General features: G+C 28.9%; 1 protein-coding gene and 1 pseudogene across 2 annotated transcripts; both read right to left on the bottom strand.

The window, feature by feature from the left end:
* Nucleotides 1-648: 648 nt before the first annotated feature.
* On the bottom strand, nt 649-7,007 carry LOC137822293 (uncharacterized; annotated as a pseudogene). The gene is made up of 9 exons (XR_016515799.1): nt 6,871-7,007; nt 6,729-6,782; nt 6,505-6,634; nt 5,438-5,450; nt 2,000-2,108; nt 1,568-1,650; nt 1,238-1,310; nt 1,080-1,133; nt 649-1,005 (listed from the first exon to the last, which is right to left on the bottom strand). The product of XR_016515799.1 is annotated as an uncharacterized LOC137822293 (transcript).
* Nucleotides 7,008-9,690: 2,683 nt separating this feature from the next.
* On the bottom strand, nt 9,691-11,646 carry LOC137821039 (uncharacterized). The gene is made up of 3 exons (XM_068625451.2): nt 10,421-11,646; nt 10,232-10,294; nt 9,691-9,956 (listed from the first exon to the last, which is right to left on the bottom strand). The coding sequence occupies exons 1-3, from the start codon at nt 10,580-10,582 to the stop codon at nt 9,879-9,881; spliced, it is 303 nt and encodes a 100-aa protein (XP_068481552.1). The 5' UTR covers nt 10,583-11,646; the 3' UTR covers nt 9,691-9,878.
* Nucleotides 11,647-19,552: the final 7,906 nt, after the last annotated feature.

The raw sequence follows: 19,552 nt of genomic DNA, 5'->3' as shown, positions 1-19,552 counted from the left end.
CCGGTATTAGTATTTAATTTTTGACGGAATTTACCTCTAACAATTGCTTGTATTGCAAAGTTTTTTAGGTGCAGCTTTCAGCTTTGTGTTGTAGGAGTAAATTATACCTTCATATTTTTATGAGTTAAGTTTAAAACTCCAAAAAATATAGTTTTTTTTGTGTTTGATTATTTTTCTGATATTGTTCCTTTAATTTATTTATTGTTGATAAAAAAATTAATTTTTAACCTCTCTGTATCTTATGTGGTGGCTGAGTACGTTTGAATACAAAGCTTTAAAAGATGATTTTAGAAAACTTGAGAGTTATTTTTTTATAAAAAATCTATATTTAATGTTTAAAAACTCACTCAATCAATTAATTTTGACTTGTATCTAAATGGGGTAACACTAAGAATGACATAAGTTTGTTATATTTGTCAATAATTAATTTATTAATATTTTTATTGGTAATTATTTTATTAAAATTTTATTGCCTCTGTGGGGGAAGTTGTTTCGTTTAAACAGTGGTATCCGACCCACAGAAAACATCTTGGGAAGCCTTTTGTCTTGAGAAAGAGGAGAATGTTACATAACAACAAATAAACGATGAGAAATGTTGAAATTATTATGATAGTTTTAAGTGACTTCGGTGTATCCGCACACATCAAATTCATATATCCACATAAATTCTTTATTTGTAAAAATATGAAGAGATAGTCTATTGCATAAAAAAATTATGCAAATCATATATATAATTTTTTCTTTCACCTCTTTCTTTATTGGTGTATCTAAACTACTAGATAACATGGAGGACTCAATCAAGCATTGTTCTGCAGATTTTTTGATATTTCTCAAAATCAAAGAGATCTCTCATGTTGCTTTTTTTCCGATACCATGTTCCTCTTTTTCTTCCACTGCCAAACTAAGTCCAGTGGCAACTTCTGCCAGCAGATGAACTCCAATATTGTCACAATCTGCTTCAAAGTCTTTCACATTTGCATATCCAGAAGCACCTGCATTCTCATCCTGAAACCACTACTTAAACTTTAAGTTTCTGATCAAGAGCAAAGCGTTTTATATCCAGTTACTGAAACACTTACCCATGATTTTTCTTCAGGATTTTGCTTGTTAATATAAACACAGGCAGCAGCAGCCTGTGAATTATCAAGAACAAAAAGAAAAAGAGTACCAAATTAAATATCATAATTAATAAAAGAAATCATTACAAGAAACTTTATCATAATTCATATACCCTTACCCTTAACACTTTCATATTTTCTTGCCAAGATTTAGTCTGCACCAAACATGGCCTTTTAGACCTTGTTCTTCTCCTGCACAATACATATATGAGTTAAATCAGTTTTTTTTTTCTCACTTTCCAAGTCTATAAAATCCATCAACTGTCTCATTGAAGATTATACTTCGTATCAATACTTTTTCATCACCTCACGGATTAGGATTTTCCTAACAGGCAAATATTCCTAATTGAAACTAAAGTTCAATTAGCCAATTCATGAAAACAAACAAAATCTGCTAAATAAAGACTTGTTCATACTCCATTAGGCTGATGCAATATACTACTACTCACATTGTCCTCTTCTTCTTGACTCCACCATCCTTACCACATGCTTTCTCTGGGTTTTCAATTTTTGCCTCGGCATGCTTCTCTTCCTGCAAGAACCATGAAATAATTACACAATAAAATTCCTTACCAAAAGGGGGAAAAGGCAAATATCGATCACATCTTTCTATTGATTTATTAAATTCTGCTGTGACTCTTACAGAAGCAAAAATTGTTATTTGGCAATCTCCTGACCATAATTCATCTCTGTAACAAGCTAAATAATATAATAAAAAAATATTCTTCAAAATTAATCAGCCCCTGTGTGAATGAATTCCAAATGAGTGAGTCAAAGAAATAGACTTATAATTAGATGCATGCAATTACACAAAATTAAGATGAAAGCAGCAATGAATTTTTAGAAATTGAAAATTTGGAACAATTAGCTTATACATCTACCATGTGGAGAGTTTGGTGGAGAGAACTGTTCCTTCCTAGAGGAGAAGGAGGCAGGCGTCTGCTGCATGCCATAGTAATGGAGTACAACAGCTACTTTAGAAGAGGTATGCTGGAAAAAAGAATATGTATTCCTATAGATTAAAGAATGTCAGAGGGAACCATAGATATAGTTATAAAAAGTTTAGCATTATTCAGACAAAAAATAAGTAATGAGAAATAGAAATATAATAAGTAATGAGATAAGATAAGAAAATAAATAAATAAAAGTTGAAAAATGAAATATATTAATATATTTACTCAGATAATTAATATAATTTCAGTTACATTGTTATTACAATTCATAGCTTTAAATGAAAAAGAAAATTAATTTATATCTTCTCTTTCCTCATTGAATTCTCCATTATATTTATTTATTTATTCTAATATCTCTTCCCTCATGTTTAACTTTATACTAGATATTGAGATGTTCTTCAGATTTTTAAACTTCATATAGGTGCCAAACTCATCAGTAGTTCAATTTTTTTGTATCTTTTCTTCTGTCAACATACTAATGTTCTTCTCCCTTCCTTTGATCAAATATACATATAAAATGAGTATATATAAATTAATGTATCAGTGTAAACTAATTTAGAGTTAAATTTCTTCACTATATCTAAGGAAGTGGTCTGGCATGGAAAAAAAATCTTTTTAATTGGGAGAAAAAATCTTTTTAATTGGGAGAAGGACCAGGTTTGTCAACTTTTCGAGATAGTGTATGACTCGTGTCCGGTCTTGGAGAAAGTTGATAGGTGGATTTGGAAAATTAATAAAATTCAAGAATTCTCAGTTAACTCGGTTTATGGAATTCTTAGAGAATGTTTAATTGGTTTTGGAAGATTAAGGCCAGGTTATGGCTTGGAGGGTTCTGGAAAATATAATTGCTACTAAGGTCGAATTACATAGACATGGGATTGCGGTCGAAAGTGTTTTGTGTTGCTTCTATGGGACTAAAGAAGAGGAGGTAAGTCATTTGTTTTTTGAATGTAGAATTTTATGGATGGTGTGGAATCTTTGTTATGGTTGGCTAGGCATCTCTTCGGTAGCCCCCATTCAGGCTCACTCCCATTTTTTGCAATTTTGGTTGCATAATGCTTCCGAGTCGATCTTATTAAGGATGAGGAATATTTGAATTGCGATGATTAGTGAGATTTTGAGTCACAGGAATAAGATTAATTTTAAAGACGGAGTTCTAGATTATTCTGAGATTTTCTCTTTGGCTCAATTGAATGTTTAGTCTTGGATATCTACTAAATATTCTTCTGTTTGTTTTTCTTTTTCTGACTGGTGTATTGATCCTTTAGTTTGTTTTTATCCTCTCTAATTGCACTGGTTTTTGTTTTATGACAATGATAGTTTTTGAGTATTAATGTGACAGACGTTTTGAGGTTAGATTATAATGGTTTTCACTAGGTTATCTTTGTCTATGTAAATGGGTTGGATCACCCTTAAAGTGATATTATATATATATATATATATATATTATTTTATTGTTGATAAAAAAAATTCTCATTGAATAATTAAAAAAAAAGTAAGGTGTTTAGTATTAAGATTAATAATTTTTATATTTTTTTATAAAAAATAAATAAAAATATAAAAGAGATGCTCGAACCTTTGAAAAAAAGTTTGAGACACGAGAACCTCGAATACAAACCACATTTAATCTAGTATTAGTACAAAAACATTCTCATAAAAACCACGATCAGACAAAACAGCGGCAAAGAAAAAAAAATATTACATGCAAAAAGGAAGTCCTTCAGAGTATTTCTAACATCACAACACCCAATTTTGGTGATTTGATGAGCACATGAAAGATTGGTTCCTCCCATTAACAAGTCTGAAATCAAATCCAACATTGGTAGAATACAAGTACAGACACACAATAGCAAGCATTGTCATGAAGTAGATAAAAGGGAATGACTCTTTTAATATAAACTTGCAAACTAAATTGCACATTGAGTAATTTGAGGATGATGATAATTCAATCTCTTGACTAAGATTAATATGTCCTAATTCAAAGATTAAGAGATAAAACCTAATTAACCACTATAAACACAAATAAGAGCATTGGACATGCGCTAATTCTAGTAAAGAAAAAAAGTCCAATAAATATAAGGTAATTCTAGTAAAGAAAAAAGTCCAATAGATATAAGCTAATTCTAGTAAAGAAAAAAGTCCAATAGATATAAATAAAAGAGGTTGTCGATTGATTTTTTTTTTTTTTATCAGCAAAGTAATGACTGTTTTAATTCTAAACTTACAAACTAAATAACACATCGATTAACTTGAATTTTAGAATATTTTTACATGTATATTCAATTTTAAAGTGAGATTAGTCACATAAATTTGTTTGCATTAGATTATTGTGTAGGATAATATAAGATATAATTTTTCATTTGATTAAAAAAAATATGCATTGTCAAATTCTTACATAGTGATGTCTTTTATATATTGTCAACTAAATATCTTCTAACATTGTAATAGTGGTGAGAATTTACTTGTACTAGAAATTTAATTTTTAATTAATATTGGATTTTTTTTTTGCTAAAGATATTATAAAATAAAGTGTCAGATACAATAACACTGCTGATAGAGAATATATTTTGAAAATATTATTTATTTATATATTCTTATTCATCTGTAATTATGTTTTTAGCTCTGTCTTTATTAGATCTGTTTGCATCTATAATAGCTTAAGAAAAAAACAAAGTTTTTGTTGTATTTCTCATTGTTTACTTTATTAGAATATATTTTCTTATTGGTAATTACTTTATTAATATTTTACTTCAATTCTAGATGTTCTCCAATGTTGCTAAATAAAAAGTATTCTAAACAAAATCAAGATCTAGAATTTCAAGTTATTTACAAAATATGTGGACAATAGACAAAATTTCAAAGTGAATGGTAAGAAAGAAATAAAGTATATCATATGGAAAAATTGGTTCCTCACACAAATTAGTTATTTTGGTGTTCTACCATCATTTAAACTCTCAATATATAAATCACTCTCTTTTTATGTAAGTATTGTCTATATAATCTTCTTGTTTTCTCAATTATTCATCACCACCTATACATGTCTCATTCCATATTTAGATATTGGATTTTTATAAATCTCTTTATTTGTTCATCTTCAGCCATCTCATTAGTTTTTCATTCCAGATTACTTATTGTTAATGGAATCCATTCTACTTTAAATACCCACTCTGGAAATCAATATAAGGAAGATTAAATAGATTGAGACAAAATAATCTACAATATTAGAAGTCTTAACTTACAAGAAGTTAATTTAGAATTAAAATGTTACACTATATAATCAAATCTTGGAAGTTCACCTAATCTACAAATATGAAAAATCAAACTACTAGATTTTAAAGGTAAAACAATCTCAAAATATAACTTTACAAGGTAAAACAATCTCAAAATAAATATAACTTTACAAAGATAAGTCAAAGACTAATGTATTTGGTTTCCATTTCAGTATTATAGAATAGAAATATGACTGAAAAATATAATAATATAACATTTAGTTTGAGTTAAAAAAAATTACACTCCTGTCCTGTCGTTAAATAAGCTAACATTTTTAGGTTTATGATAATAGTGAAATTTTTTATATGTCATAATTGAACTATTTTGCACACAATTTATAAAATATAGTTTTTTATTACAATTTTCTAAAATTGTTATTATTAAATTAATGAAGTGATCTCTTATCTTCTCAAGAGTTGGGACTCATCCAGGTATCATGTTCCATTTATAATGTTATTATTCATTTCAAAATATATTTTAATATAAATTTATATATTTTATAGAAATGTGGATGTTAACATGAAAACATTATATTAAATAATCAAGTCGATTTAATTTTTCCTTTTTAACTTAGAATAGTATCAGGTTAGTGATGTTTAAATACTTGACTAAAATAAAATATAGTTGAATAAATATTATAATAAATATATTTTAACAAATTGTGTGTTCCCTTATAAAGTTAATATATTACTTAATTAGATGAAAAAATGATAAAATATTTATTTATAATATTAAGTGCATTTGTGTGCATGTGTATTAATTGAAGAATTCTAATAGGAATTATGAGATAAATAATAATCCAGTTATTTCTTTAACAAAACAAAATAGATATAGTTTTTTTTTCATTTTTTTTCTTTAAAGAGATGATAACAAACAAAATACTGTAGTTTAAAATCATTATATTCTTTTATGGCATAAAACTTAAATGTAATATAACAAATGTTGTTTGATCATAAATAACTTTCATTCATCTACCAACAAAAGAAGTCTTTTAGGAAAAAGGGAAGAAGAAATAATTTGACAAAGATAAGATTTCAAATATGAATCCATCAAAGTTAAAATCTATATGTGCCAATAGAATTATAACATTTAACATTTAACATGGAAAAGCTCTCTCTAGCATTATTTCTCAACACAAGAGATCAGATTGATCTTTTTCACACCTGATTTCACTTTTTTATCATTAGTCCTCTTCAGTTCAGTGGCAACTGCTGCCAGCAGTTGCACTCCATTGTCATTTTCTGCTTCCTCCCTCACATTTGCAGATCCAGGAACACCTACGCTATTCACTTCCTGAAACCACATTTATAAAAACAATTCAGCCAGTACTTTAACTTGAAGTTTCTCCAATCAAAAGCATTTCTCTTTTAAATATTGAAACACTTACCGAGGATTTCTCTGCAGGATTTTGCTCGTTAATATAAACACGAGCAGCAGCAGCCTACGAATCATTATGAATCCAAAACAAGTATGAAGTTATATACCATAATTAATAACAAAAATCAAACTATCATCATTTACATCCTTACCCTTAACAGGTCCAGTTTTTCTTGACTAATTGGTTTGACCTGCATGAAATCAGGCTTTTTAAACCTTGCTGGTCTTCTGCTTAATACCATTGATGAATTTCTTTTAGGAAATGTTTGAAGGAGAAAATGTTAGACAAGACAACAATGCTGTAGACAGTGAAGTATATATAAGTATAAGAATGAGGTATATATATATATATATATATATATATATATATATATATATATATAAATATTCTGGTCAGGTTCAGTTTAGAAACACAAGTGTGTGTAAGCATATTCGTCGCAGCATATCACTTTATCAGACTTATACAGTTCCCAGTGGAATCGACACACATGAATAGAGTGGTTTCACACGATGGCCCAGATTTCAAGGAATAGTAACGTTAAAGCTATTGCTTGTAAAAATAAGCTATACCCTCAGCCTAGATGTCATGTCATGGTGATTAATTTTTTTTAACAGTAGCTTCTACTCTCTGGTTGACTGCATTCTTACAGAGTAAACATTGGTGGAATACTAATAATTACATATATAATTACAAATAAACTATAAAAAAACAAAAATAAATTCTGATCATTAAAGACATTAAATGAATTATTGATTACATATAAAAACAAAAAAGAACGCGTGAAGAAATGAGGTGTAAAGAGGGAGAGCCTAGGAAAACAAAGAAACACTCTTTTCTAGTAAGGTGAAGAGTAGCCGTCATTCATGATGTACTTGTCTTCTGAGTATCTTCTTTGGCCCCTGAATATAAGATAACTGATAACTCTAGCTTAGCTGGTAAAGGTTCACGCAGATTAACCAGTGTTGCTCACCTTCAACTGTACCTGCATGTAACCCTGTGCTTATACCTAATACCTAGCCAGGTCAGTATATTAAAAAATATATTTAACCTTTTGCAGGTCCACCAATTTGTACATAAAGAAATTGTGTATTCCAACACCACTCTATTTTTTGTATCGAAAAGTTACGTTAATGTAAGTCAAATTTTATCTGACACGGCGAAACAAACTTCAGCAGCAGTTTCTGGACATATATGTTTTGTCTGTTTTATATTTAATTATTTTCTCTGGACGCATGCAAAAGATAAAAAAATTTAATTTTTTTCTAATTATCGATTAGGTGTTTCCGTTTCAATTTATAAAATTAAGAGAAAATAATTAATTCTTTTCTAAGTTAAATTTCTTTTCAATATTATTAGTTATCATTTTTGTTTAGATTCTCTAAGAAGATCTCCAGATCATTCACTCCAACTAAACTATTTTTTATTTTGGATTTAATTGTAATGTACTATAATTCACCTACTTTTATCGGTCAATATCATTCTCTTAACTATGATATAAGTTAAAGTAAGAATCTCTGTTATAAGAGTCATAATGTGTTTATGACCTCACCAGTATACATGTATGGTAGTTCAAAATCTTATATCAAAAGAATAAAATTTCAGTTTTGAAAACATATATTACTGTCACTTAGTAAATAAAAGATTTATTAAGTTTGAAACTCATGTGAATTAAAAATATTATAAAAAGGTTGGAAATGTTATAATATTATGTATCTCCAACCCTTTTATATATATATATAACTGAAGGTTGTGAGATTTTCTCTCAACTCAACTCAAGCACCATTGTCTTCAGAACTAAATTGTGAAGAAGTATTAGTCTTCTCCTAGAAACATAATAATGATTTTTTCTAAAGGACTTGATCTCAAAATGACTTAACAAGAGTCTGTTGTAGTGCTACAGTTGAATTGCCACCCTTATCTAGTGATTTGCTGGATGAAGCATTGATGGGAAAGAGAAATACAATCATCCTCGTTATTTAACTAGAATATTCCTCTTTTAAGTTCTTGCACATCAAGAAAAGAAAAACATTTACATCATGCATGTTTTTTTCTTGAGATTCAAGTTTAAGAAATTTTAAGTTACAATTTTCAGTTCTATATAAAAAACTCACTTCACACTACCATGAATGATTTTTTATAGGTATTGTTTCGATATAATTAATAGTTTAAAAGATTAGATGTGACATCAATTACTTCAAAATACTTATAAAAAACTATTTTTCTTTGTCTTATTTTATTTACTCTTAATCTAATTATCTTAATAAATAATTAATCTTTTTATTAGTTATTCTAAACCTACCCTTGTAAAATCTTTTTCATTATACTCATAGAAATATATTTTTCAAAAGAAGATCATTCTTTTGACATTGGAAACGAGTATAACATCATGCAATCCACTTTAAAACCGATTCAACTTCTTCCTTTGTGAATTGTGATATTAAAAAAACAGAAACTGTTGTAAATTAGTTGGGACTTGAGAGCCACTTCTTTCTTTTTCATGTGTTCCTTTTGGCAGCTAAAATTTACAATTGAACATTTAGATTGCTTATATAAATTAAGCTTTGTATTATGCATTATTCCAGCAGTTCAGTCCTTGTTGAGATGTGTTTCTTCCATATATCAAAATTTTCTAAGAGATGTATAGCCCCTTCTTAATAATATATGGAGTGAAGGTTATTGTGATTTTTTTTTTCCACAACTATCTTCATATCATATCCCTCTGCACCTATGGATTTAGTTTTCACTATACTCGCCACAAACCTTATTTAATGCAATATTATACTCCCTTGGGAATGATAATAATTTATAAATTTTTGAAATTTGACTTTAGTAGTAGAGCTTTCAAATTGAATACTACTGCATAGAAAAATTTACTGCATTTATGGTATTATCAGTGATTAAAGAGCCTTTAATGCTTGCTGAGGAAGAACTGGGTAAATTTTAATCTAAGACTGAAATAGAGATCATAAAGTGATACAGAAGAAGTCAAATGGGAAATTTATTTAGTTCAGAACAACAAGACAATAACATTCTCAACTGAAGGAAATGAACTGTTTCATAATTTAAACCACAACAGCAAAAACACTAAACCAAAGAAACACACAGACATAAGCACACTCCTCAGACTTCAGATTTCCAACACCATCACAGAATAATGCTTCACTCGTTGTCATCACAGTCGGACACGACAACATCCTTTTTCACCTGCCTTGAGCTTGTTTCCACCGGCATCAAACCCTAATACCAAAAAAAAAACACAATGAACACATAATTAGCTTCCAACATTTTACCTTAATTTCGCTTTTCCATCAAAGTTAACTAGTAGCAGTATTTACAATTATAACAATCATATAAAGCTAATTAAGAATCGGTCATTCACTAGCACAGTGCTTGTTACACAGATCCTTAAGAGTAAATAGATCTGCATGTACCCCATAAAAAGAAAAGTTCTGATGATCTGCTGAAATAAAAGTAAATCATTATTACCAAATCTAAGAAATCATTTCAATTACCGTCAGGAATATTTTCAGAGCTTCCTCCTTAGTGTGGGAATTGAGGATTTTGAGGGCTGCCTCCTAGAATTTTAAGAATAAAGAAAAAATGGAAGAAATTAATTGGATTTTGGAGCAGTACAGAGAAAGATTAAAGTACAATTATAATAATAATAATTATTATTATTATAACAAAGAGAATGATCAAACCCTGGCATTGTCCATTTCCTCCTGAAGTAAAGTTTTAGGTTCAGCCTCAATGGAATTTTTCCTTTCAAGCTTGGGAGGAGGAGTCAGTGGTGTTAATGGTTTCTCGATCTTGTCACTCTTCTCCACTGGCGGTGCTGCTGCTGCTGCTGCGTGACGCTTCATCTTTAGGCTTTGCACAAAGAACACACAACCTCACTAGAAGTCTTGGAAATTTAATAGAATGAAAGAGATACTTAATTGTGCCTGTTTTTTTCCAATTTGTAACCGATGGGTGCAGAAAATTGGCATCTTTGACTGTCATTATGAAGAGGGTGTGAGGGGCACAGCTGTGGTCTCTACAGATGAATTAACGTGGCAGCCATGGCGAGGAACAAACAGAAATGCACATACAAATGGCAAGGTAAGATGAATATAGGTTTCTTAGGCTCTAGTAACGCATGAAAAACCAAGCTCGGTACAAGCCAAAATCTTTGTTTCTCTTCCTCTCTCTCAGCTTGGAGCTTTACTATGTCACCAGCGGAAAGCAGGCATGTGATCCCTGTCTTTTTAAAAATCATCTCTTTTTTCTAATTTCATAACCCAAATTTAAAAGATAGAGAACATAGGAACTTCAAAATAAAATAAAGGATTTAAAATACCAAAATAAGATATGTTTATATATCATGAACCCAGCCAGTATTTAATTTCATATTGATTAAGACTTTGAAGTTAATTATGTTTCATTTAGTTTCACTTAATAAGTGAAATTTGATTATTTGTTTCATTTATGACTATATTTATTAGATTATTTAATACAAGCCTTTATTCCTTATTGAATGCCCTAATTCTTTAGGTAAATTCAAAGAGAAACAAGGTTCAGGGACTAACATTCGTTCAGAAAAAGCAAGTGTTCAATAACTAAACTGTTCATAACTCAAGGAATACAGAGTCTCAGACCCCAGACCCCAAACCACACTTATTCATTAAACTTTCATCAAACACACTTAAATAAAAAATCATTCCAAAAGGCCAAATCTTACAACACATTAAGAACAAGATGTGGAGAATACTGCTGATAAAAGAAAAAGATGCCAATAATACAAGAAGCAAAAAGAAGCAGACTTTATAAATAAACCAGATGAAGAATATTCGAAACAATTTGAAAATAGGACTGCTTGAGCTCAAGGTCACTGCTTGATACTCTATTATCAGACTGCCACCACCATTGTATTGGCTGTTCAGATGGCAAAACCAAATTCTTTATTTTAATGCTACAAGACATGACATACTCTCTTACAGATAATATTAAGTAAAATAATTCAAATGGATGATAAAATTATATTAAAAACGTTAAAATATCAGGAAATTATCATTTTTAGCTCACTTTTTAAATGCTGGTCGTTAACAAAACTCTATATGCTGTAGTGTTAGAGGAATGTATGCTAGTGGACGTTTTTGGTACTTGTTTTAAGATTGTAACATAACTAATTAATGAAAGGAAATTAAAGAGATGCAGAAGCATATGAAAGGAAAATAGTTACTTCCATCCCAAAAGTATCCATATAAATCAATTCTATATTATAAATCAGAATAATTATTTTTAAACAAAAATATTTTATCCATATTAAGTTATATAACTTTGACACGCCATATCGATAAAGATGAGATGTTAACAGTGGTTTATTGGAAGCAATGAGATTTTACAGTTAACAATGCAGTGCAGTTATGAATCCTGGACACCTAGAAGAGAGGGACAATACATCTTGGCTTCTCTCATTTCTAGTCCTGTGACAATATCTTGGCTTGACATTGATTTGGATGTTCCTCTCACCTTGCTCATCCACTATCCCCACAGAATCCATCACCATATCCTTCCTTGGATTAACCACTGCTGCATTACAATTGTTTGGACCATTATAACTGTAAAAAACTAAACTTTACATTAGTTACCACTGATAAAATAATTGGTCACATTATTACAAATTGGTGAGAATGGGTGAAAAGATTATGTAAAAAACTCGCTCGAATATAGATCTATTAAATTTTTCATTTTTTTTTTCAAAATTTGTAATATTTTATTATTATTATTTCATTTAATCAAAATTGTCTTCCAGATAAAGTGAAATACATGCTCAGAACACACAAATGCACAATATGTATTGAATATAGATATATCATACCATTATTATATTATTTTTGAAGGTTGAAGTTCAAAATTGGGACCTAACCCACTTAGGATGTTAGATGGTAGGTTAGAAGACAAAAATTTCAAAGATATGGTCAAGAAGGGGGAGAGAAAATTAATATTCAAGAGACAATAAGATTTATTCGGAAGGAGAAATTGAAGGGATTAAAAAGAAAGTTGAAGCAGTGGAATAATTAGAGTTTTGGTAATATAGTACATAACCAGTATAAGGAACAGTGGAAATTAGGAAGGAGGAGATACAAAGCTTAACTGAGGAGGATATATAGAACAAAAAGAAGTTGTGTAAGAGATTTTGGCATGTCCCTGTGTACAGGGAATCTCTTAATAGAAAACAAAATATAGACTTAAAGTGGGGGAATTGACTGATCTCCTCACACAACAATTAATTGGAAAAGGAACAACAATTCCTAAAATATTGTTTTATTTTAGTCTTTCAGAAATGTCATGTTGCTTCTAATTCATAAATTAATAATTTTCACTAAACACAACAATCTCATTGAATCATTGCGTAATTAACTTCGTCTATTATATCTTACCACATTCATTAATCGAGATATGTAAATGGAAAAAATTATTTGAGAGCATCATTGTTTGACCGTCCTAAAATAGTCTTATTTAATTTCATTGTTATTTGTTCAAAAAAACCACATTCATTCATCTTTTGTATATGCAGAAACTAATTGAATCCTTCTATTACACCATCTTTTGTATATGCAGAAACTAATTGAATCCTTCTATTACACCTTTTTTTTTCTCATTCAATCTTATCTTATATTTTACTGTGCACTGGTTTTCAGTGAACCAAACTTTGGTTAAGAGAAAGATTTTGATTTTGAAAAGATTGGGCAGAGTTGAAATACGTTCAGGTGTTTTGGAATAACTGAATCAATATCTAAAGGTTTTGATTTTGAGGTTCTTACTGCAATAAGTAATTTGGTATGGAGAACTTAAAACTAACGAGGGTTTCCAACTTTATTTGATGTCAAATATTCGTGTTTAACTATTTCTATGAGCTCTTTGTATCTAGAAATTAAATAAAATGTTATATATATATATATATATATATATATATATTAGGACCAAATTAAGAACAAGTAATATATGTAGAGACTAAATTATACCCTTGTATTTCTACTGATATGTCTCATCTCATTGGTTGGTAGTAATTTGGGTCTGTTATGTGCCTTTGATGATGCTAAGAGTTTAAATCTCGATGATTGGAAATAGAATATCACTTCGAGTACAGAAAAAAATAAACCATGTCTTGGGTGTGTTTAAGATATCTGATTGTGTTTAGTTTGATCTTTTGAAATATTCATGTTCCAGATGTAAAAAAATGGTGGTCATTAAAAGTAGTTTTAGCTTGATTGTGGATTACAAATTTGTGTTTAACTTGACTTAATGCAAAACCATAAGAAACTGATTTTATCAGTAAATACTAATAATGGATATTTTAGTTATATGATTATTAATGAGTAGGAATAAATAACATAATAACTAGTTTGTCATTTTTTATCCACAATAAATAGATAAATTACTATAGACATTTAAGGATGTCTCAGTCCAAATAAAAAAAATAACAAAATTAGATAACCTCGATAAATTAATTCTTTAAAAAAAAATAGTGATACCAAGTTCGTCATATTTATTAATCATTTGTAATTTTTATTTAAATGATTTTTAAAATTATAACAAAGTAAAAATTATTGGTAAGAAATAATTGAGAAATTATTTATAATTTAATTACATTAATGCCATTGCTTGAAATTCATTAGTTACTTAATCGTAAGAGATCTAAATATTAACATTAATAAGTGGTATAACAATACAAACTACTCACAAAATTAATGTGGAACCTTTCCAGAGTGAATCTGTTGAACCTCTCTATTGTGGTATCATCGGAACAAATTCTTGTTCTATGAACTCATCCATGTTTATCCTGTCATTCTGAACTCCTATTTTCACATGAGCATGGTACAGATGCAGCAGTTGCTCCAGATCAGGTAGTATTTTTTTTTTTATAAAGATTTTAGGCAGCAATATGATAGATGGTTTAAAAGATCTTTTGGCTTAGACATCTTTCTGTTTTTTATAACCTTGACTAATACTTGAGCTTAACACTTATTCTATATTTAATTATATTTTTAGATTTCTACTATAGATTTTGCTGGATTCATTTTAAGATTAATTATATGTAAGAAATTTTTTTGCTGAATTCATTTTAAGATTATATGTAAGAGAAATTTTTGTTGGACTACTTCATATAACTTTTTGTATAATTGTTAGAATATCTTTTAAATACTATTATTTATTAATTTTTTATTTCTGATAAAAAAAATGAAAATAACTTACCCCTACATCAGATTATTTTAAGGATATCAGATATCCAAAACATATGTACTAATGTTTCCCTACATTCTTTCAACCAGAACTTATTCACAACTTTTAGACCCTGTTGTGGCTATAAGCTTGTCAGTTTCCCATGATGATATTAGCGTATAAGAAGAATAATATCATATGATGTGTGCTATAAAAATTTAAGAACAACATCGAATGTTTTCTTAGTAGATTTCTTCTTTTTTATCAGAAAAAAATAAATCTTAGTAGATTTCATTCTACGTCTTTATTCACTCTGGATTTTGGGCCCTTTGGGCCCTATGTTATCTAATATCTTAACTGTTACAACCCGCCTAGATGTGTGGTGTCAGATAGGTACATTTTATTACACTGCTAAAAAAGTTGTACCAACTATTCCACCAACATGACATAATATAAAACATACCAAATAAGGAGATCTGGAGCTAATGTTCCTAACATTCATAGTTTTATACAATCAATATATGCAATTTGAGACCATTAACTTTCCTTAACAAGAGATATTTAAAACCTACACTTTGAAGGGAAGTTTATTATCAAAATAAATCCTTTTATAACATTTAATTAGTGAAGTATATTATCCTAACTAGTCAGACTATTAAAGGATATGGTATCAGAGTCATTTTGAACCTATCATAACGAGTGTTTGTTAGATTTATCAAGTCACCTGCAATTGGACCATTATCGGACCACTCATAATATGTTATATGGATACCGAAATTAATAGAAGGATCCTTCTATAACTCCGGTATCTATATCCTTTAATACAGACAGTTCTAAGATTTCCATTATGAAATGAATGAAATCAAGCTATAATACTATTTCTTTTTCATTTTAGTTGGTGTAGTTCTTTTGTTTTTCATTTTAGTTGTTGTAGTTCTTTTGAAAACTTGAGAACTAGTAATTACTTTTTGGTTATTTAATTATTATTTTTTATCCTAAATGTAGGTGAAAAAATTGATAGAAAATATCTCCTTGTTTGTGTGGATGAAAAGCATGTCTAACCGTGAAAAACAAAGGCTATGTAGAAGTGCAGAAAACAAAATAAGATTAGAGGTTTTGGAATTATCACATATATCTTATGCTTTGAAAGTTCTCACACAAAATACCTAGAAGAGAAAAAAAAGATATGAAGAGCATGATGAAGGTATAGGCCCAAAGAATTAGAAGAGTTTTAATATTTAAGTGAATAAGATGAAAAAAATAGTAAAAAAGTTATATAATGAGACTCTTAAAATATATAAATGTTTATATTTAGTTTAATTAAACAATATAATCTAATGCATGTTGATAATATAACTAGTGTTTCATTTGTGTTTCTTTCAAAATGTGATTATTTACTTTTATATTTTATAGATAACAAGACCATTAAAATTAAATTCTAATGTTAAGCAACTTAAAACAAGTATATGTATTTGTATACCATGTTTTTTTTAAATTAAATAAATCATTATTAAAATTGATATTGATTTATTTACCTAATTTAATTTATATATACTAGCGGGAACACAGGCGCTCACGCGCCAGTGTATCCGCATTTCTTATTTTTTCATTTTTATATATATATATATATATATATATATATATATATTTATGTTTAATATTAAAATTTGAATAAATAATATTATTATTTGCACATTTATCTTAACAATATAAATTTATAGTATATTATAAATAAAAAATAACATTATCATTATTATGTAAAATTATTATACTTTGTGAATTGGTTTAACCAATGCGAGTAATTGATCATCATTCTAAGTGTTTTATTCTTTACAAATTTTATTTCCAAAGAATGTCACACACATTAACCACTTTTGCAATTCAAAACCGTTCATCTTCTCCAGTATTTCCACTAATATTTTTCTTTCTCTCAAATTTGAAGAGACATTCTTCTTTCTATGCAACTGTTTGAAAAGTAACAACTTTTTCAATTCAAAACCGTCTCGAACCTCTATTTCAATTTAAAATTGTTCCTCCACATATATTACATATTTTAGAGAAAATAAGAAATGACAATGTCCATAATATAATCAAATATTTATATAAGAATAAAATAGGGAAAAAATTAAGAGCGGTTAAAAAGGAGAATCCCCTTTATATATAAATAAATAGAAGAAGAAGATATAAATATATATATATATTTTTAATTAAATATGTTTAAAATAATTAAATAATTATATTTTTTTATCACAATAAATCAAATGTAATATTATTTTAATAATGTGATTTGTAACATCCTTAATTTTACCCATATATAATGTAATAAAAGTAAAACAAGCAATATCTAATTACAAATAATATATACTACTTTCTCATATGTGTATCTCAAAAGAAATATCCCTCTTCATAGGGATTTAATATATATACATCAAAAGTTTTAACAACAAAACAAAACATTTAAATAAAATTATCTCATTCTCCAGCTAAGGAGCTCTATCACCTGAAATCTCTGCTCCCATGTAAAACACGATCATCACAGATAAAGAAACAAACACAAACAAATAACAGGGTAAGCTATCTATATAAAAAGTTTTGATATAATTTAAATTTCAAATTAATAAGCATAATTCATCAATTCTCATATGATTTCTCAAACCATAGTCTATTACATTCATAAAATTCATCTTTCATATGTCAGACTTTTACTGACTCACAACACATAGACACTTGACTCTACTTCCGGAAGACTCGTGTATTGAAATTAGCATCCAGAGACCTGCACCTGTCATACTACTGCTGTGAAACCCACACAGCCGTGCACATAATTATCTCAATATCTCATCATCTTCATATGACAGGGTAAATCCATTTGATATGCTCTGATCAGTTCTTTCAAACCTCAGAATCAGCCAAATGGACCTCCTTCGACTCTCACCAACTGAATAACTTCATCTATTTGATTCCATTATATCAGTAGAGTCAGGATCGTCTCATTCACAGGACACTCACAAATCAATACACCCTAATAACAATCTCAACATGGTATTTCCTTTCCTGAACATACTACGTCTTGATCACACTTTAACCTCATTACATACATCATTTAACATATCAATGCACCACTCAATCACTTCATATATATATAAACTTTCTAAACAATCCAAATATATCTCAAACTTTACTTAAAACACATAATTAATTCCAAATATATGCTCTTTAAATCAATCATCATCTGAAATCACACAACCACTTCTCATCAAACATCTCACTTAAGTAATTCAACCAAAATATTCAAAAAAGAATAGTTCAACTCATTTATATTATCATTCAAACACTTTCAATTCTCAATCACAAACAGTTTCAACAAATTATTCCCATAACAGATTCAAAATCAACCATTCCAGTCAATATATTACTTTACTCTTCAAGAGAGACAATCCTGCAAGCAAAAACAATTGGAATTGGTGACCACGTCACCTCCACATCCAGAATCTTCTAACCTAGGTTTTATTGAAAATAATAAGACTAGCTTCCCTTACCTGAACTCTAGTTGATGCTCACTGAGAGCTCCAAATCTACCCAAAAGCTTAAAGTAATTAACCTGCACCACAGAGTCCTAATCAAAATCTAACTATATAACTAGGACCTTAAGTTAACAGAGATTAACCCTAAAGCTAAAAGAGTCACATGTAAAACTCATGTAGACAACCTATCAAGTTCAAAATTTGACTCAAAGAAAAGGGTCAAAAATGAACTTACTCTATTTAGGATTTTGATCGGGCAATCTTGTAGAGTTCATTGGCAGGAGTTCAATGCCAGACTCTGATCGTCAAACTGATAACTGAGGATGTCAGAATCATAGAGAGAAGGAGAGGAAAGGAAAAGGGTACAAAAATAAACTTACTCTATCAGATATTTTGATCGGGCAGTCTTGTAGTCTTGGCTGCCAGGAGTCTAATGGCGTACTCTGATCGTCAAACAGATGAACGAGGAGGTCAGAATCTTAGAGAGAAGGGAGAGAAAGGAAAAGGGAAACTTTTAGAGAGATGGTGGTTATTTTAAAATGAAACCTGAATAACTGAATTTTCTATTTATATGTCATTTTCATTTTAATAATAAAATATTCAGGTATCATTTAAAATATACCACTTCTGGTTATTTTCTAGATCCTTACATGATTCTTAATGAGTAAAGAAATTGAAGTTATTAATTTATAAAATAAACTAAACTTCTCTATTGGAAAAAATAAAATAAAATGTATACATTAAAGAAATAGGAAAAGCAAAATAAGATAAATAAAAGAGATGAAATATGAAGAAAATTAGCAATACACATTTCAGAATCTAAAAATTAGAGTTTTTGAAGCATTGAGGAGACAGAATACATAGTGAAGTGGCTGTGATGAAATGTGAAGAGGAACAGTAATACACTGTTTCAGAATCTCAAAATTAGAATTTTGAGGAGGCGGGAGGCATAGTGGCAACCAAGGAAGACTGTGTGTGCTTGCATTTAGATGTTGGAAGGGTCAACAATAAAAGTGTTTGCTCACGCTGAGCATCACAACTTGGAACTTCTCGATTTCTTCTCTATCTCCCTTCTTCCTCTTGTGCTTGAGAAATATGAAAGAA

This window comes from Phaseolus vulgaris, chromosome 9 (genome assembly GCF_051622355.1).
Source record: "Phaseolus vulgaris cultivar YP4 chromosome 9, ASM5162235v1, whole genome shotgun sequence".
NCBI lineage: Eukaryota > Viridiplantae > Streptophyta > Magnoliopsida > Fabales > Fabaceae > Phaseolus > Phaseolus vulgaris.
The sequence above is the reverse complement of the archived record's forward strand: the minus strand, read 5'-3'. Positions and strand labels throughout refer to the sequence as shown.

Excerpts from the sequence above, each read along its gene's own strand:
- LOC137821039 (XM_068625451.2), bottom strand. The coding sequence starts at position 10,582 with ATGAAGCGTCACGCAGCAGCAGCAGCAGCACCGCCAGTGGAGAAGAGT. Across the intron at positions 10,295-10,420 it reads AGGAAATGGACAATGCCAGG|GAGGCAGCCCTCAAAATCCT; the intron begins GTTTGATCATTC and ends TTAAAATTCTAG. Across the intron at positions 9,957-10,231 it reads CTCTGAAAATATTCCTGACG|GGTTTGATGCCGGTGGAAAC; the intron begins GTAATTGAAATG and ends TTTTGGTATTAG.